The 21705-nt window shown below is 31.1% G+C and overlaps 1 protein-coding gene across 1 annotated transcript; it reads left to right on the top strand.

Annotated features, from left to right (window-relative positions):
• The first annotated feature begins 14174 nt into the window (after positions 1-14174).
• LOC117931087 (cysteine-rich receptor-like protein kinase 29) lies at positions 14175-18164 on the top strand. The gene is made up of 5 exons (XM_034851949.1): positions 14175-15422; positions 15811-16021; positions 16635-16872; positions 16949-17099; positions 17786-18164. The coding sequence occupies exons 1-5, from the start codon at positions 14316-14318 to the stop codon at positions 18104-18106; spliced, it is 2028 nt and encodes a 675-aa protein (XP_034707840.1). The 5' UTR covers positions 14175-14315; the 3' UTR covers positions 18107-18164.
• Positions 18165-21705: the final 3541 nt, after the last annotated feature.

Here is a 21705-nt window from a genome sequence, read left to right as displayed (position 1 = left end):
ACTTTAAGTCATATTACTTCGTATGAATTCCATTTATTTGAATTATATATAAGTTTCATTATTTTGTTCGATGGTCCTCTCCCATTGTATTATACTTCAATTTATTTATATTTTGATCTTATAACTTCGTACCATAATTCCATATATTTGTATTTTGTTTAATGGTTTAGATTTTATCAATTATTTTCAACAACCTAAATTTAAAGTTTGGTAGGTATTGATTCGACGCTTCACTACTTTTCTGTTCTAAAAATGACTATTTTAATATTTTTCGAAAGAGTTAACAATACGAGGACGCAAAATTTCTCAAACCTAAATGGATCCCACCCTTAATCCAACTAAGTCTATAATTTCAAAAATAAACTTTGATATAAAAAAAAATCTATGCTATCTATATTAAAATGAACCTACCAAGAAAAGGGTAAAATCATGAATCTATTGGCTAGGTATTTCAATTAATCAAGTTTTGTTATTCTATCAGTGTTGGTTAATCAACTCTTACAACAATATTTACATTCTCGGTTGCCCCAAAACATAAATTAAAGTTAGTGGCCAACTACCTTACCTAAAGATATTAACGAACTGAAACTAGAAGTAGAAAAATAGAAGAGGATAATTGAATGTTTCACCTAATGAACTGATTGAGCTGCTTTGTTGAATCCATTGAATCTAATACCAAATCATCATCTGTCTTCATTTGGTCCTGACTTGAATATTGAAATTTCACAAAATGAATATCACAAAAATTGATGCTAGGTGGACGCATTTTATAGTATTGCATTCACTACTAGTGAGATTGTTAAGAATGTCATGGGTGCCCAAATGTATCAGTTACTACAAAGTTTTCTTTTTTCTTTTTTTTACTTTTATTTATTTATTTTTAAATAAATTAATAAGTAATGATGATAATGAAATGAGTTTTTTCGGATACACGTCCTGTCTCGCCTTTAAAGGAAATGATTTAAGATAAAGATAAATGAATTTTAAAAGTTTTTAAAAACCTAGGACGTATTCGGGGCAAGTTCGGATATGACTTTTTCTTGTCCCACCCTATCTCATTATATATAATTTTAAATATAAAATTATTTTAATTGATCTTTTTTTTCTTTCATTTTTTAACTTTTTAAACACAAATAAAATATTTCTTTTCATAAAAATAAATTATAAATATTTATAATATTTTTATTTATATATTAAATTTATTTTTAATAAAATTTTAAAATTTTAAAATAATAAAATTGAAAAAAAAATAAAATTGTTGAAAATTTTAAATGGGCCGGGCAAGACCGTCATTAGAATTTCCTATAGTCACCCTACCCCTCCCAACCCCTTTCATTTTATTTTTATTTTTTGGGTGGGGACAAGAATGAATATCAATAAATCAAACAACATTGGGATGGAGACGCGTTTTGAACTTGTTCCGTTGTCATGGATAATAATGAGTTTGTAGGGACATATTTAGTTATAATATTTTATTTTTTGTTTTTAAGTTAAAGCCCAAATATGTATAGAGTAAATTAGTCATACAAATAAAGTTGTTATTGAATTCAAAAATAGTTTATAATTTCTTAAAAATTAATTCAAGTAGTATCTTAAATTATTATGGTCTATAATGTATATTTTTAATTTTTTTTTTTTACATTGCCTTGTTTGGCAGCAAAAAGTGGGAATTATTTTGATAACAAAAGATCTAACACTTAAAATTTTAAAATATTTACCTTTTTCAAAAGATCTATTTTCATCCATTTGCCAAGCAAGTCTAGAAATTTTGAAGTGAAAAATGATACTCCATTGTTAACCTTACTTGTATGTCCTTATTTGCAGAAGGGAGAATAGAGTTGATTTTGAATACTTCAATAAGATAAAATGTACTCCAAAAAGTGAAAAAAATAAAATAAAATAAAAATAAAGAAAAAGAAAAAGAAAAAGAAAAGGAAATGATTCCAAAGTGAGATAACAACTTGGGATTGTCTCTATATATATCAGAACATTTAATTCTGTCTCCATATATCAGTATTAATAATTTGTATTTGCATGCAAGTAGATGGGCAACAGGGTTTCTTGGTGATGAAGCTTGAGTATAGAAAAGCACTGATGCTCTCTACTCTCCTCATCCTAATAAAGCTTTGAAGCAATGCCCGAAAGTTGCGGATTTTGGCCCAGACCACCATCATATTCTATGTCAACTCTTGAGGATCTGCTTTCTTCTTCTTCTTCCATATCATCACTTGACAGCACTGAAGGTAGGGCTCATTAAAGAAAGTGGGCCTAAAAGTTAGCCCAACTGTGCAGCATGGGATGTAGGATCCACATCCACTAAGGACAATGGGCCCAACATTGGCCCAAAGCAGCACCATGCTTTTCCACTACCTTTTTATCCCGTCCTTTTTCCATGGCAGAATTAATGGGCCAACGAAAAGTCCATTTGCCGTATGGGCCTTCCCCTCAGAGGACCACTGACATCCTTTTCTTTTTTATATTTCCATTTCTTGCCACTTGCCATGTGAGCCAAAACACTAAAAGCAACATTTAAAGAATCAGGTAGTGAAGGCAACAGAGACGTGGAGGCCGTATCATGGTGTCAAGTCGCCATCCTGGCTGGCCATGTTGGTGGTCGGCATTAGCATAAGGAGAGCTTCCACATTGGCAATGGGTAGTGAATTTCTGTAATTGACCCTCTTTTCTTTTTAAGGTAGGTAGAAGCACAGAGATGGTGCATGCATGCATTACAGAGAGTTTTGATTCTTTTTACTGCATGGGGCCAAATGGAGAAGGGACAACACTCATCACTAGGGTTTCCTCCTGAGGGCCAAAATGGTTAAAGAAGGTGCCCATATTGTTGTCGCGAGGGCACGTAGGCCGAGACAAGCTCTATAAGAACATGTGAAGTTGTTTTTGGTACAAGTTTTCAGGAAGCAAGATCAGAGAATATATTGATGATATAGATAACATGTTGACATGTTTGAGAGGAAAGACGGAAAATTTTCTGGTATTAATACCTAATACATGCATGTTTCGTTGTCACTAAATAAATGGTACCCGAGTCATTAGTTATTGTTGATAAGAACACATGAATCAAGTTTGTTGAATAGATTTTTGGCATGCTGGGACCTGCAACAGATGTGGGCAAGGTGTATGCCCTTGGAAACAGGGAATGTACGTAATTGGAGGCAGCTTCTGAACTCTGACAGCCAGGGCGTATTTAGATTTATATTTTGTTTGAATGGTTACAGGCAGGACTCATGGAGTATAGTGAGAGGAATGCTCAGGGTGTCTGGGGTGGGGCTCTAATAATTGGGTTTTGAACTATGGCGTTCAAGTGGGTAGGCCCCTGCCAAAGTGTCTGTACTGGGTGGGTCACCACCTGATAATTGGGTTCAAGCTGCTATAACATGTCTCTGGTAATTAACCTCCAACACCCTTATTAAAGTCTCAAATCTTTATGGGTCTGAAAGTTCCAGTGGAATCGAAATGGAAGGCGACCCCCAACAAACTAGAGCCTTTTCTTTTGCAGATTGACTGGTGAAGGAAGCTACACAAAGGACGTGCTAGGCTGGTTGATTTGGCTCTCCTAAAGAGTCTTCGTGAAAGATTTTCATGGGCCCTATTGCAAGATTTAACAGCACCGTCCTCACACAACACCTGCATCATTACAATTTTATAAGTTGTTTATACCAGTACTGCAATTCATGCCATGCCTTTTGGATGTTCACCCAATACTTCGTTGATTTTGCTTGTGACATTCATTCTTATGGGTGCAAAGTGAGGAGAAGATTTTTCTCCAACATTCCTCCCTTCTTTTGAAAAGAAAACATGAACGACATGTTTCTTACATGAGAATGGAAAACAAAAATGAATATTATGTTTTTATTTCTATTTTTCTTTAAATAATAATAAATTTAGTAAATTTATTAATTCTAATTCTTTCATTTATATATTTGCATCAGGATTATTATGATGTTCCAGTGATTATTTATTTCCATTTCAATGTTAGGTAACAATAAAAATGATCCGGAAAAGAAATAAAATGATTATAATACCTGTAAATATGGTTTACAATAAATTTTTTTATTTTCATTTAAAAAATATTTTTAAGACTTTTTTTTTTAATTGATAAATGATAAAAGCTTATTTTGTTATGTAATTTAAAAAAAAGAAATCATTTTTAAAAGTTTATAATAATGTTTGGTTGTTGTTCTTTAAGAATAATTTTAAAAAATAAAATTAAATAGAGAATAATTTTAAAAAAAACAAGTAAAATTTATTTTTATCTATTTTTTTTTAAAATGAACAAATAAGAAAAAAATAAAAAAAAAATAAAAAAGAACATAATGAAATTTATACCATTATACAAGGTTATTACACTAATTATACAAGGGGTGTACAAAACTGTATATTTTGAACAACTTTTTTTTTTTTTTTGTCATCTAAGGATTATACGTTCTCCTACCACAAATTCTTTTATTTCATGTACTTTATTTAACCCAATATAACAATTCAAATACTTACCTTAATAATGATGTTTAGAGAAAAATTTTGTTTTTACATTTTATATCATTTTTTAAATCAAACCATTGGAAACATGGTTCACACATTATATGTGGCACATAATGTATGCATATGAATGAAATTTACACCATTGTACAAGGGTGTTATATTAATTGTACAAGGTAAATGTTCAATTGGACAAGGTAAATGTTCTAACTGTATAAGACAAATGTTCTAACTATACAAGGGGTATACAAGGTTATCATTTGTGAAAGATTTTAATCAATTTTGGACAATTTTTTTTTTGTCTTGTCATATAAGGATTGCACACTCTTAAGGTACACATTCCTCTATTACACACTCATTTTATGCACTTTATTTAACTCGCACATGAAAATTCGAATACTTATCCCACTAATGATGTTTGAGAAAAAATTTTGTTTTTCCATCTTCCACTATTTTTTGAAACAAACCAATGAAAACATGGTTAACTTATCTATGGTTACACATTGAGTAGGAGGTATATGGAATTTGAGTCATTGTACAAGGTATTTACACTAAGTGTACATGACAAATATATTAACTGTACAAGGATGAGCAAGACTATTATTTGTGAAAGATTTTAAGTGATTCTGAAAAACTTGTTTATTTATTTCCCTTAATCGAGGATAAATGACATTCCTTACACATATTGGTTAAACATACATTCATCTCATGCATTTTATCTAACTTGTATATGATCATTTGAATAGGTACTTCACTTATGATGATTATAAAACAAAATTATACAACAATTTTTCATCTTTTTTAAAACCAAACCAATGCAAACATGATTAACTGACTTATTGTTAGATATTCATGAGATGATGTATGCAATTCGAGTTATTATATAAGGGTATTACACTAACTGTACAAGACAAATTTACTAATTGTACAAGGGTGTACAAGACTACTTTTTGTTAAGGATTTCAAGTGATTTTGAAAAACTTTCTCATTTTTTTCCACTTAAAGATTTTTTCCCAACTCAAATTCTCCCACTCAAGAATTGTTTCAAATTTTATTTTTAAATTTCATCATCAAATTTTTTTTTTTTTTCTGAAATTTTATCCAAATGAATCTATATTTAAAATTATAATCATATTTATCAAATTTTTTACTAAGATTATCTTTAATTCTTTTAATATATTTATACTCATTTATTTAAAAAATGAAAAACTAATTTTTTTTTTTGTAAACATGTTCTTCTATTACCTTTCAAGTAAAAAATTAGATAAGTTTGAAAGTCAATAAAAAAAAAAAAATTAAATACCACTTTCAATAATTTTTAGATAAAATTTTATATAATATATTTTATTTGAAATTTAATTTCTAAAGTTTAACTAAAAAATTGTATTGACAATTTTTTTGTCGTGAGTCAAAATACTTTGCATTAGTCTATCTACATAAGAAAAATTACTAATATAATATTAGAACTTCATATCTTAGTTATTTTTTTCAATAAATTTATCTTTTTAAAAATTTTAAAATAAAAACATTAAAAATTAAAAAGCTAAAAGGATATATATATAATAAAGTGAAAGTGATAGTCAATTTTTAAAATATGGTTAATGTAGAAAATACAAAAAATAATTAAAAATAAGAGAAAAATATAAATGAAAGGGTAATATAAATTTAAAATAAAAAATGAAAATTAAACTAAAAGATAAATACAAAAAGATAAAAAATACTTGGATGAAAAATCCCAAAATTTTTATCATTGCTTATAATAAGAGCAAAAAGATTCAATATCTTTAAAAATGAAAACAAAAAACATTATTACTTTTTTATTTGACATAAAATAGAAATATAGATTGAAAGAAAAAGAAAAGAAAAAGTTAGAAATGAGTAATACTTAATATGGAATAGAAAAAGGAAAAAAAAACATAAAAAATTAAAATTCACACTCACTTGTACCTATGTAAGGGCTAAGGGTATTTTAAGGATTAATGAAAGACAATATCCTTCATTTTAATTTTCATACTTTGTTTGGGTTTTGGGCTTAAATATACATGATATATGGACCAAATGTTAATTTTTGGGCCCAACTGGCCCAAAACACAATTCTCCTAGTAATAGTCAACTTCTTGTTAGTGTCAAAACGATGTAGTTAGGTTGTGAGTCTATTGTACTGAAAAGCAGTTGAGTAGAATAGTATAACTGTAAACTAAACAGAGAATATGTAAGGTTTTTCTTCTCTAAGGATCATCTCTCTTCAAAAGTCTTATCATACAATACTTTTTTCTTTCATTTTCTCTCCACCGCCTAATACTAATATAACAAATTTTATATATTATCTTTCTTTGAATTATACTTATATTTTTCTGAATTTCTTTTAATTTCTTTAAACTTTTCTTATTAAATAAATAGATTTCAGATCAATAAACACTAAATACAAAAACTTTATTAATTTTTAAAAATAATTTGAAACTTAAAAACCAATTTAATTAGAATTTTAAAATTATGAAATTTAAAATCAATCAAATTAACATTAGAAAGTCACAAACCCAAATTTATTTTGAATGACTTTACTATTTTTTTTTTAAATTTTTTTATTAAATATAATCATAATTTTATGATTTTTTTTACTAGATACATAGATTTTAAATTAAGTAAAACTTAATGCGTTGGACTTGTAAACTAGTCTAATAATTTTTAAAAATAATTTAAAACTCAAATAATGACCCGATAAATACAAAATTGGTTTCTTTTGATTACTTTTTTATTTTTATAGAAACGTGTGTATATATATATATATCTATATATATTACTAAAAAGATGAATTTCAAGTCAATCGAGACTTTGTATTTAATTTATTAATGAGTTTAATAATTTTTAAAAATAATTTGAAACTCAAACAATATATATAATAACTACAAAAAATAACAAACTAAAACTAATACATTTGAGTCATGATTTACTATTTCTCTTACACACATAATTGTATTTTCTAAAATTTTTCATTAAATAAATATATTCTAAATTAAAAAAGAGATAATTAATGCTTTAAATTCTTTAATGAATCTTATAATTTTTAAGAATAATTTAAAATTAAAAAAATTAATTAATTACAGATTAAATAAAAAAAATTTTAGAACACTCTATTCATAATTGAGTAGTAAATATGTACATGTAATAAAAAATTTGACTTATTTATATATTAAATAATTAAACTTTATTTGTTTTTAAATTCATTTAAAATAAAATAGTATTAGAAAATTTTAACTTAGGATTATTATTATTTATTTTTAACAAAATAAATCAATCATACTTTTATGAGGATTTTAATATTCACATTTTAAAAATATTTATAAAAAATATAATTTATTATTTTATTATAATATTAATATTCACATTTTATTTAAAACTATTTATTTATTTTTAATTGCAATTTTTTTTAAATTTTTAATAAGACTTGAATTAAATTTAGTTTACATTATATAAATTTAATTTAAAATTTTTCTATAATCAAAATAAAAAATTATTTTTAAAAACAATTCATTTAAACAAGTTTATGATTTTTTTTCATTTTTGAAAAGGTTTTTTTATTTTTATTTTTTATTTTTATATAAATAACTTACACTAAGAGAATGAAAATACTTTTTATTAAAGATGACTTAAAATCCCATTTATAAGTGAGATTTTATTTCCCCTCGATTTTTTTTTAATTCCATCCCCATTGTCATTTGAGTTCTCCAAACATGAGAATTGATGATAAAAAGAATGAAAAATCCGTTCCCATTCCTCATTCTTGCATATCAAACATGATCGAAGAATACTAATTAAATAAAAAAATGTTATTTTTTAATTGAGTAGAATTATTTTGTTAGGATAGTCTCCTATTATATAATTGATTAAGTTGTTTGAATAAATTATTAAGATTTGATTTTTACTATAATTTGGCTTTATGTATGCATATGTATAAAGGCTTTGTCTTTTCATATCCATTAGTCAATAGAACCACGTACTTTTAAGAAGGTTGCAGATGTGGCTACAAAAAAGGGTGTAAGAAACAATCACACAATCACATCAACACATGCAAAGGAGTAAAAAGATGAAAAAGTTCGACCATTAACTTGAAGAAAACAAATTGAGCTTTTTTCGATGGACAAAAAAAGGTTTTTTTTTTTTTTTTTACTATTTTTCATGGATATTGGCTTTTGTCAATCCAATGGAAGTAGATAATGAAAATATTTTAAAGATCATAAGTTAAGGGGAAAATTCTTTAAACCTAACCATGTGGTTCTGGTATAAGGTGACAATCATTAAAAAAAAAATCAAAAGTTCTTACTACCATGGTATTGAATGAATTAGTGAGTTCCTTAGAAACCCAAAAATAACATTTCGATAAAAGGTCTTTAAATTTTGTAATTCACGTGGTTAATATTTACCATGATCATTATCTTCCCCATTTGATTTTTTTTTTCTTCTTTTATTCTAAAGATCATTACATGATTGGCCCATAAATCTATGAATGATAATAGGACGAGTTTTTTTGGATACTGCCTATCCTGTCCCTAATAGAAGGGATTTAAGATAAAGATAAACGAGTTTGTGACGGGTTTGTGAATTTTTTAAAAACCTGGGAATAACTTTGTCCCATCTGGCTTCATCCTGATTATATACAGTTTTAAATAAAAAATTATTTTAATTGATTTTCTTTTTCATTTTTTAAAATTTTAAAAATAAATAAAATATTACTTTTCATAAAAATAAATTATAAATATTTATAATATTTCTTTATTTGTAAAATAAAAAACTGAAAAAAAAATAAAAATAAAAATAAAGGAGTCGAGCTGGGGCGGGTATGAGAATTTTCTACACCCACTCCACCCTGTAATTTTATTTATTTTTAAGATAAGGGAAGAAATAGATATAAATAAGCAAAATAGGATTGGGATGAGAATGATTTATCCCAAACTTGTCCCATTGCCATCCATACATGAAACTCTCTCGGTCACTCATTCTTAACCATTATCATGACTTATCAAAGAAACTCTTGGCATGACTCTTCTCCGGTTTTGACTGCTGCTATGCTTGGATTAATCATGTTCTTATTTTACTCCCTTCCCAATTTTCTAATAAAAACACATTCTGATAAATGCCAGGAGGAGTTTATATCCAACATCTGTTTTGATTTGTAGCAATTAGAGGAGTTAGTTGATGTGTGGATATTGACTTGCTCTTGGTTTTAGGTTTTAGGTTATTTGGAAGGACTACCTATTGCATGTTTTGATAATTCTTTTGACATATCCTAGTTCCATGCTTGCTTATACATTTCTTTTAATGTAATTAATCAGGAGAAGGAATATCTTAACATTAATGGCTTAGACAAAAAGTAGTAAAATTGTTATGATGGTAGGTTAATTTGATTGTAAGAATAAGAATACTATCTTTCTCTTCTAGGAAAAGAATAAAAAGAATTGAATGGGGATCCACCACCTTCCTTCTTGATTGTGGAATTGAATGTTTTTCAATTATAAGATTCATCCACATTTGAATTCACTATGCTCCACAGTTGTAGTAAGAATGTTGTTTTCTCTTCCTTTTGGCTTTTTGGGAAAATTATTGTTGTATTTTCTTTGTCTATTGTCTTTTTTCTGTTCCTAACAGTGCACAAACAGATGTTATAGAATATGTTGATAAGGATAGTCTTGTTGTTTTGAACCCCAGCCTAGTCATCATTTTAAAGCAGTTGAGTGTAAGTTGTCCTTTGATTTGGGTACTGATTATAAGATGATCAAAACTTCCTAGGTGTCAATTGCTATTAGGGGTCCAAATCTGAAGTTGCTAGGCTTATTCAACATTCAATTTTGGAGGAAATAAAAGGCAGATTGGTCTCTTTTAGAAAGCCCAGGTGACCATTAGCATTTCTGGAGCTAACTGGAAACATGCATAGGATGACCATTTGCATTTCTGTGTCACCATTCCCAACATACTAAAACAATGACCATATCGCAACGTTGTGTAGATTTCTTAACAGTTTGGAGGACTCCTGACAAAAATTGTGAAACACACAATTAGCATCTTTAGATTTGAGAATGTAATCAACAACATCAAACAGATGGTGTTGCCTTAGTTTCGCTCATGCTATATCCGGCCAACTACAAGTGGCCTTAAGGGATATAAGGACAATGACTTAACCTTTACCCTAAGAACTTCCTGAAGATACACATGAGAATATATGAATACATGTCTTTTTCCTCTGAGATGTTTTGTTGGGTGCTGATAAAACTGTTCTATGTATGGCCATTGTGACCCAACAGCTATAAATTAAAGATTCCAGTTAAGGGGTGTCCTCTGTTTTAATGGCGAGGAAACTGATGGATATCAATAATTCTGCTTATGGTGGATTTGGGTACTGGCTATAAGATGATCAAAACTTCCTAGGTGTCAATTGCTTTTAGGGGTCCAAATCTGAAGCTGGCAGGCTCATTCAACATTCAATTTTGGAGGAAATTAAAGGTAAATCTTTCTGTTTCAGGAAGGCCTGGTGACTATTAGCATCTCTGGTGCTAATTGGAAACATGTACAGGATGACCATTAGCATTTCTATACCACCATTCCCAACATACCAAAACAACGACCATATCGTTTTGCAGATTTCTGAACACTTTTGAGGGCTCACTGACAAAAACAGTGAAACACAATCAGCAACGTCAGTACTGTCAATGTGAGAGTGCGGGAATTCTTCGTCTCTCTGCCAAATTGAACAAAATCAAATGGATGGTGTTGCCTCAGTTCCAAAGCTCTGTCTACATGTGAGTCATATGAAACACTCACAACTCATCCAAATTTCTTCCTTATGACAAATCATTTGTTGCTTCAGCATCGTTATAATCTTGTTTGGCAATTTTTTTTTTTGTTTCTTTTCCCTAAAATCTTAAATTTGAGTCTAGAGTTAATTTATTCTGCGATTCAAAGACGTATAATGTCCTAAGATATTTGCATATTATCTGTTGTTCGATTCTCAAATGCTCTGCTGTTTCAGATCCTTCTGTCCTTGGAGTTTCTATTAACATCCTCTCTATCTTCCCAACTATTCGTTTGAATATTTATTTATTTACATATTTTTAAGAGTAATGTCATTCATCATATTCTGCCCCTTTATTTTTATTTCTTTCTTTGTCAGCTTGTAAACACTTTCGATCATTAATTCTGAGTGAATCATCTCAATTTTCCTGTTTCTAATAATTTGTTAGGTAACAAGACATTCGAGAAGCTGGGAACAATTGGCACCTCAACCAACCTCTTGGTCTATCTCACTACTGTCTTCAACATGAAGAGCATCACTGCTACAACTCTTGTCAACCTCTTCAATGGCAGCACCAATTTTGCTACATTGCTAGGAGCTCTCCTCTGTGACACTATGGTCGCTACAACACACTGGGTTTTGCTTCCATATCTTCATTTCTGGTACTTGTAATACTTCTCATCTTCACACTTCAATGTAATAATTGTTATATATACCAGCAAACAAGGATGGTGAGAGCTTAACCAGACTTATTTGAGAATCCAGCTGATTTTCTTTTGTACTGTCCAACTTCACAAACCATTCTGTTATGGTATAACTGACATATGAGTTTTCTAGAATAAATCAAGCCTTCATCTGCAAGAACTTATGGCTCTGAACTTATGCTAACATCCAACTCTATGGCTTTTCACTTTTTCTTTTAAAGGGGATGCTGGTAATAACACTAAAAGCCGTGGTACAGAAGCTGCATCCTTCCCACTGTGGAACATTGGACACTGGAACATGCAGGGCAAATGGCTTTTCTGCTGAGTGGATTTGAACTCCTGGTAATTGGAGCTGGTGGGATCAGACCATGTAACTTGGCCTTTGGAGCCGACAAATTTAATCCAGAGACTGAATCTGGGAAGAGGGGAATCACTAGCTTCTTCAATTGTTACTACTTCACCTTCAATTTTGCTGCGGTCAATTTTTGACCACCACTAAATGCTCTGCTTCTGTATATGTCTTTTCGTGGAAGCCAGTAGAATACGGTGGCTATATTGCAAGCTTTACTTCAACCCATAGTGTGCGGGGGGGGGGGGGGGGGGGGGGGCGATACAATGGCCGTGGCTATATCCTTCATTTGTGCACTAATTATCCTCCATAGCTGCGGCTGCTGGCCGCCGCCATATCTTCCTCCCCTTATAGTGTGAGCATATTGCATGATTTAAAGAGCCACACCTATTCTATTCCTTCAACCATTTTTGAATTGTAATTGATTTCACCAGTACAACAATAGGGGTTCCTTGGAGAGACTTGAGGTAAAGTGATAAAAGGATTGTAAGATTTGAGGATGAACAAATTCAAAGAGTAAGGGAAAAAGTCTAATGACAAGTTAAGCTTGAGAGAGGGAATTTTCGTGACTTTCCTTTCTGGAATCTTGTGTTCTTTGCTTTTCAGTTTTTTAGGTTCCCTCCCTCCCCACCCAAAAAAAAAACCAAAAATATGTTTCTTCTCCTACACTCACACCCAAGATTCATACCTCTGGTACTGTAAATCGTAAGTTCCCTATGGAGACTAGTTCAAGAACTAAGAGTCGCAACGACTAAATTGGTTTAAATTTTGTTGTTTTATTCTTAAATCGATGATACTATCAACACTGAACCATAACACACGACTTCTCCCCTCTACAAAGAAAAGAAAAATTTATTGATGAAGCAATTTTGATAGAAAATAGCATGGAAATACATTTATAATCTTTCAATATTTATATATACTAAAATATTGTATACATGTACAGAAATAGATATTGATGGTTGGTAGATGAACTCTCATATTAGCAAATCCTAATAGTTGGAGCCGGTCCCCGGCCGTTGCATTTTATTTTATTTCCTTCAATTCGGTCAAAACTCTCACTTCATTTACGAAGGCGATTAATCTTCCAGAAGTCATACTTTACTTGATTTTCCCCATTTTTTTCCCTTGTATTGGCTGCTTTTTGACCGAAGAAAACAGGTTCACGAATGCCTAACACGCACAGATAGACCTCAGTGTATCCATTTGAAGTCACACACCCTGTTATTCTGCATCAATAATTTCATTAACAATGTAGGTGACCAGACTGACTGTAATATGCCCTTTGAATCAGTCAATTCATCTATATATTTTCTTTTCCTTATTCAAATGTTGAAAGTTGTTCTAAACTGCACTTTGAAATAAACAACTGGGCCAGCTAGGAGAAAAATCAAACCGATGACTCCCTTTCTCCAGTCTTCCATACCTGGTCGTTGGTCCCTTGTCTGCAATCATTAGTCTTTCTCACTCTCACACAATTATATACATATTTTTTTTCCCATCAGCAGCCTCCAACGCTAATTACCCTTAATGACCAAATCACAGTGGAAACCAGGAATTTGGAAGTCTGGAATACATCGTCATCCTTAAATCATCAATTTATTGTTTTTTGGTTCTTAATTTCATATTGTAAAAAAATATTCCCTAGTAGGTTTCTTGCAGACCCAGATGAAATTTAAATATTTGGACAACAGTAATGATACATGCACCAAAATGAATGGAAGAAGTATTTAAAAGGATGGATATCATTTTTCCTTACTTGGAAGTGAAAAAGATTCCTGGCCTCCTCCCCTGCTCTTGCCTTTTATTTGAATGGTGTGAACAGGGATTGGGATCCATTTGTCTGATATAGGAGGAAACGTTGAGCAAAATAGGTCAGGTCCACTGACTCAGACTCGGTATAAGTATCTTGCCCGTCCTCGTTCTCATCGTCTTCTTCCTTCTTCAGCTCTTTAGCTACTCTACAGTTGTATACATAACAATAATGTTGTTTCCACTCTTGTATTCCCTCATCTTCCTATATCCCCACCTTTCATTATCATATGAAAACCCTAGACAATATCTCTGCGGTGATACCGACTACTACACCTCTAACTCAAGCTTCTCTGACAATCTTGGCTGGGCACTCCAAGCTCTTCGCAATACAACTGCTTCGACTGGTTTCTCCACCACTACCACAGGCAACCACAGGGTGCAAGTCACAGCCCTTGCCCTCTGTCGTGCTACCATAGCCCCATCAGACTGCCAACAATGTGTGGATGCAGCCTCATCAGGTATTCGCAGTGTTTGTCCCGACCAAACAGCGGCTCAAGTCTGGTATACCCTCTGCTTCCTCCGTTATTCAAGTGATAACTTTGTAAACATAACCGACGACCAAATTGCCTTTAGGTTGTATGATGTCCGCAGAGCACCTGATCCTGATGTCTATGATGCAAAGGTTAAGATGTTAATGCAGAATCTGTCGTCCACTGCTGGTGTATCAGAGAAGAGATATGCAGTTGGGAGGACAGCAGTACCAGAAAACCAGACCCTCTATGGCTATGTTGAGTGCACCCGTGACATTGATGGTGATAGTTGTAAGAGATGCCTATTGACGGCAATAGCTTCTATAGACTCTTGCTGTTTAGGGCAGTGGGCAGGTTGGATTGCCACACCAACATGCGATCTACAGTTCAATATGGACCCTGTGCATGCTGACTGGTTCAATGCCCCTTATATTAATACCAATGTCATTCAGACACCAGCACCGAGTTCATTTATTCTCGTTTCACCACCTGCTACAGAACCAGTGGTGGTTGCTGCAGATAAGGGTGGTGGAGGTGGCGGTTTAGTTATCAAAATTTCCGTTATTTTGGCAGTTGGAATAGTTGTTTTGATAGTAGTGGGGCTGTGTGTTGTTATTCAGTGGAGGAAAAGAGACAAAGGGGTGAAGGGAAGCTCTGGAATTGAGGCAAAAGACTGTGAGGAGATCTTGAGCGAGGATGTTGGGATGGGATCATTCATATATGATTTGGGCGTTTTGGTTTCTGCCACTGATGGTTTTTCTTTGGAAAATCAGATTGGTACTGGTGGATTTGGCTCTGTTTATAAGGTATTATATATCCTTAGCCAGTGGATTTGCCTCCCAAATTTTCATTTAGCACTCAAATTTTGTTACTTGTAAAATTTAGGTATAGGTCCACATCCATTTGCTTGAGAAAAGAATCAGTATGATTCTGTGGTTTTACTTTATTCATACTAAAAAAAATTAGATTATTTGGACACTTGAAAATGGCTTTTAAGTTGTTCAAGCAAAAACAGGTTTCATAAACCATATTCATCAACATATGTTCTCTAGTCGTTTCTTTTAATAATTCATAAACAGTTTATATTTTTCATTTTGAACAAAGAGATATTGCTCAGGTCTCTTTACTCTGCAAGGAAGGACTTTGGAACTTCTGCTTCTGCTTTATCATATGAGTAATTTGATATCTCTTCAGGGTATACTGGCGAATGGTGAAGAAATAGCAGTGAAGAAGCTGGCACCTGGTTCTACACATGGGAGCAAAGGGTTTTCAAATGAAGTCAGACTGTTATTGAAGCTACAACACAGAAATCTGATTCAACTGTTTGGATGTTGTGTAGAAGGAGAGCATAGGATGTTGGTCTATGAGTACCTGCATAACAAGAGTCTGGACTACTTTCTCTTTGGTAATGTTGCAGGGTGCGCCATGTGCAATGCACTGACACGTTGCTCGTTCTATCTTTCATCAATTAAAATTTATTTATTTTCTTGATCACCTTAATTTGTTGATCTAATACGTAATACAGATTGAAGATATGTTGATGATGCATGTTAAATTATTCAAAACTGCTCATTTTGACTTTATAGAAACTGAGTTAATTATGAAAATTATATAAGTGAATTCTAAACTGGGATTGGCTTTCTTAACATTCTAGAGTTTCATTCTTTATAGTTATTCAACCTAGTTGCACCACTAGGGCATTGAGTCAATTAGTTGCAATAGTCTAGTCCAATTGCTTAACCTGTTCTTATATTGGATATGTAGGATATTCTTGATGCAAGTTGTTAAGAGACTGAATTGTTTATTGGTTGAGTAATGGTTCTTTTTGTGATTTTTATATTTTTGTATCCCAAGTATCTTTGACTTAATTTCCCTTCTGCAAATGTACTAATTTTAAGACAGTAGAGATACAAAAACAATAGTTGGGTAATCTTCCATTGTTGGATGAATCCAGCAAATTAATCAATATACTTATCATGTGTTCATCTGTTTTGTTTTTTTAATGTATTTTAATGTAGACAAGAGCAAGAGTTCATTGCTAGACTGGCCAAAGCGTTACAACATCATTCTGGGTGTGGCCAGGGGACTCTTCTATCTTCATGAAGACTCACAATATAGAATCATACATGGAGACATCAAAGCAAGCAATATCCTACTCGACAAAGAGATGAACCCGAAAATATCAGATTTTGGTTTGGCCAAGCTAGTCGAAGATGAACAAAGCCACCACCAAACTCGTTGTATTGCAGGAACATTGTGAGTACTAAGATTGTTTGGCAAGAGTTAATATTCATCCTTATATTATTTGCATATAAACTCCTACGCTCTACAGTGGCTATATGGCTCCTGAATATGCACTCAGAGGCGTCATGTCTGCCAAGATGGACGTTTTCAGCTTTGGGGTGTTGACATTGGAGATCATAAGTGGAAGAAAGAACTACGATTTGCGATTTGACGAGCAAAATCCAGACCTCCTGAAACTTGTAAGTAAAGAAACAATGTGCCTATGTCTTCATTTTAGATGTCCACCCAAAAAAAAAAAAAGAAAAAAAAAAAAAACAAAATCCAATCTAAATCGGTGATACAAATTTTATGGAAGTACAAGTGGAATACAGAAATATTGGAGAGAGGCCTAAAACCCACTCTTTCTCATTGTGTATAGACAGATAAAATTCAGCTCCTTATAGACCTCCATATAGAGTTACCAACATTGCCCCACTGATAGGCAATCAATGGGGATTCTTGCACGCCATCTTAATTTTCTCAGAAAAATGAAACTTGGCAGGCCTATTTGATTTTCTCTTGTGAAAAGATGAGAATGCATTGCTACCAGATACAAAAATATTCCATTGGAGAGTTCATGTAGAGATGAGATTGCATGGTTCAAAAGAGAAAAATACATATTTGAAGATCACAAGAAAAGAGAAATGGTGCTTAGAACATGGTGCAAGTCCACTCTGGGCTGTGCTATATGTAATGGAGTGATTTGGGTTCAACCTTAATCATTTCCAGTCTGAAACGAACCTCACTTTTCTTGTCTAATTTCAGAAATCATGTTCCCAACATCTATTCTATTCATGATTTGTTACAGACCACATTGTCGATAAACAGCCCAGTCTTTTGCATCAATAGATCGTTAATGTGTTACAATATTGATCTTGTGTGGCAGGCAAGGAGACTAGAAAAAGAAGGGAGGCTTACAGAGTTAGTAGACGAGACTATTAGTTCTTTCCCTCGAGATGTTGCCTTAAAATGTATTACAATTGGGTTATTGTGCTGTCAAGAGTCCACACAAGATCGGCCAACGATGAGTTATGTGGTGGAGGTACTCTCAGATGATTCTGTAACAATTCCAATCCCAGTATGGCATGGCTACCAGGAGGCTCTTGAATCAAACAACAGCATCTACTACTCTGCATGCTCTATGAGCGAGTCCTTTTCTATGAATTCCAAAATAATTAGTAATTTAACAGACTATAAGCTACATTAAATCATTATTTAATTACTTTATCTCCAAATATGTCTCGGAAAGTAAACTTGAATGTGAAAACTAGTTACTAAAAATTAGAATTTGATTTTGAATTCTAAAGTCAATTAGGACTTTCCTTTTTCTTTCTTTTTATCTCTCTCTCTCTCTCTATATAAGTTTGAATGGAATATATACTAGTTTCGATGTTTAAGTAATAGTCTTAAAAGATTTCTAAATTTTTGTAATTAGAAGTTTTATGTGTACAAGTACATATAAATAAGAAGCATTGTGTAATTGTTGAATAATGACGATTGAAGACAATAATTTTTCTCAATATTTATCCATTAGTTATGTAATTGTTGTGTGTTTTTAACCTTATTATTCCAACAAATTGACATTAGAACCATAAAAAGGATAACAAGTGGGGATGTTTCTATTTCAAGTCTTTCAACTCAAAAAAGATAATTACAATGATTGGAGTATCAAGATGAAGATTTTTCTAGGTTTATAAATGCATGAGAAGCTATACAGAAAGATTATATGGTTATAAGGAGCCTCAAGATGAAATTAGTCTATCCTAAAATAAAAGGGATTTTTTTTGAATAATATAAGGAAAAAAAACAACAAAATTTTTAGTTGTATATATTAGACAAAGAATGAAGGCACAATGGAGAAGATTTCAAGGGTAAGCATTGCAAAGTATAGAAAAACTACAAGACACATAAAGATAAAGGGTTTGATAAGGAAAGAAAAGTTCACATTCAAATTTTTATAGGAATTTGAAAGATTAAATATGAAAGAATTGAAATCAATCTCCAATTATTTTTCAATAGTACTATTGATGATTTTGAATCTATTAAAAAGAAATAATGAAAGTTTGAATAATACTCATGTGATATATATATATATATATATATATATATATATAAATCTTTGATAGTAAAGTTCAATTTTGATTATATTATTATGGTCATTGAAAAGCCTAAAGATTTAGATTCTTTGACCATTTATCAACTTATGGGATCATTTCAAGCATATGAAGAGAGACCGTAAAGGAAGAACCAAGAAAAATTGGTAGTTCTACAAATAAAACATATATTAAAGAAGAATGAACAAAATCTTGGTAATGAAAGTAGCCAAAATAATTTTGGACATTTTCCTATCTAAGAAAATAGAGTAGAGGGTGGTTCAATTTATTAAACAATGAAGGAAAAATTCAAAGTTCATATTTCTCAAGAGGATGTGGAGATGACACAAATCAAGGCAAACAAAATGGGAAGTTATAGTAAATGCCAAATTCATTCTTATAATTGTCAAAACTTTGGTCATTATGCATATGTATGCTTCCAATAGTATGGAAAAGAAAAACCAATTATGTTGAAAACAAAGATGAAAAAGAACCTATTGTCTTGTTTGCATATAAAAAAGAAAGCGAGGAGAAAAATTCTATGGACATTAGAGCAAGCAATCATATGTATGGATTTAAAAACAACTTTGGGGAACTTTGTGAATTGAAAAATAACAGTGTTAAATTTGAATAATAGGCAAAGGTAAAATGTTGATTTTTTTTTAAAATGAAAGACATCAATTTACTTGACATGTTTATTTTGTATCTTACATGAAAAAAAATACATATTAAGTTTTGGTCAACTCTTAAAAAAAAAAGGGCTATGATATTCACATAAAATCTCTTAATAATAGATCAATATGCCAATTTTGAAAATTTTAAATCTTGAAGGATTGAAAGTAAGAAAAAAATGGTGGAAGGAATTAAACTATATAGATCATTTAAATCAATTATGTGAAAGACTCTTACTTGGAAAACAAATATTTTGAAGGAAATGACTATATGAGCAAAGAAGATTTTGAAACTCATTCATGTATATGTATGAATAGTCCAAGTTATCCAAACTCTTTTGATAAGAACAAATATTTTGTACTATTTATCGATGACTTTAGTAGAAAAACTTGAGTGTATAATTTTTAAAGAAAAATATGAAGTCTTTAATGCTTTTGAGAAATTTAAAGCATTTATTGAAAAAGAAAATTGGTTACAGTATAAGAACAATAAATAAAAACAATTCATATCTAAATAATTTGAAAATATTGTGAAAATCATGAGATTCATTGACTTTTAACGATTTCGTATTCTCCACAACAAAATCAAATTTGGTTGAAATAAATTGAATGGAAAAATAGTTTGTAAAATATATTTATAAAATATATAGTTTATTGAATAAATTCTAGGTAATATGTTTGTAGTTTTAGGTACTCAAAGTTGAAAAATATTGATTTACAAATGCATTGTAAAATGACATGCAACCTTTCCCACTTTTCCTATATACAAAAAAATATTATTAGATTACTAGATTCCCTTTTATCATAAAAAAAAAAAAATTGCAGGTTTAAAGAAAAATCTCTCCTTTGATAAATCTTTAAGAAGACTGTCAATGAAGTATTTGATAGAAAACCAAAATATCAATAAGACAATGCTCAAGATTCAATTCTCTCCACCATAGTTTAGTTTCCTTAACCATAATCTATTAACCAACTCAAAACAATTACAACAAATGTAAAGTAGCCTAGTTACATGTAGTTAGATTTGTATAAAAACCGAATTCTGATTACTGTCAATTGAATGAAAAAATAATACAAGCTCTTTAAGGAATCTAACACACTTGGAAAGCAGTTCTCACTATTTCATGGTATCAGAGTGTACTCCATCTCTTAAAGAATTCCCTTGAGAAAAGATCAATTCTTGAATGTCTTTAGCTACACTGATTTTTTTTTCCTTTTTTTTTCTTTCAACTCTTAAACATTTTCAGCTTTATTAATGGCAAACTCAACTTAGTCCTATGATCTACAACCTAGAGTGACTCTTACGTTTGCTTCATCATGTTGTTACCATTCCACAAATGTAGGCACTCAATCATACTCTTCCAACTAAACTAGCTAAACAAAAGCAATTGCATATTATGTCATGCACAAATGGAAAGTGTAGTATTTGCTAATGGGTTTGAAGTTCATATCAAAGGATTGAAGATCAAGCCTTATCCATTTTTATCAAATTTAAAACACTGGTTGAAAATCAATTAAACTGTCATATTCAGTTTTTGCAATCTAATAATGAAGGTGAGCTTGAGGCTTTCAAGTCCTATCTTGCCACACATGTGATTGAAAATAGATTCTCTTCTCCTAAAACTCTTGAACAAAATGGCCAAGCTGAACACAAGATGAGGCATATAGTTGAAACCAGTCTTACTCTTTTAGCTAAAGCATCTTCACCACTAAAATTTTGGTTGTATGCTTTTAATACAATTGTTTACCTCATCAACTTTTTACTTACTAATATTCTTCAATTTTAATCTCCTTACCAAATCTTGTATGGCAAACTTCCAAACTATCATCATCTCAAAGTGTTGTTTGTGTTATCCTTACATTTGCCTCAACACTAAATATAAACTTTGTTATCATTTTACTAAGTGTATTTTTCTTGGCTATAGCCCTCTTCACAAAGGTTACTTATGCTTTGATAATGATTTAGGCCGAATGTATGTAACTCGTCATGTCATCTTCTATGACACAACATTTCCATTTTAGCTTTCCACTAATTCTTCTAC

This window comes from Vitis riparia, chromosome 14 (genome assembly GCF_004353265.1).
Source record: "Vitis riparia cultivar Riparia Gloire de Montpellier isolate 1030 chromosome 14, EGFV_Vit.rip_1.0, whole genome shotgun sequence".
Taxonomy (NCBI): Eukaryota; Viridiplantae; Streptophyta; class Magnoliopsida; order Vitales; family Vitaceae; genus Vitis; species Vitis riparia.
The sequence above is the reverse complement of the archived record's forward strand: the minus strand, read 5'-3'. Positions and strand labels throughout refer to the sequence as shown.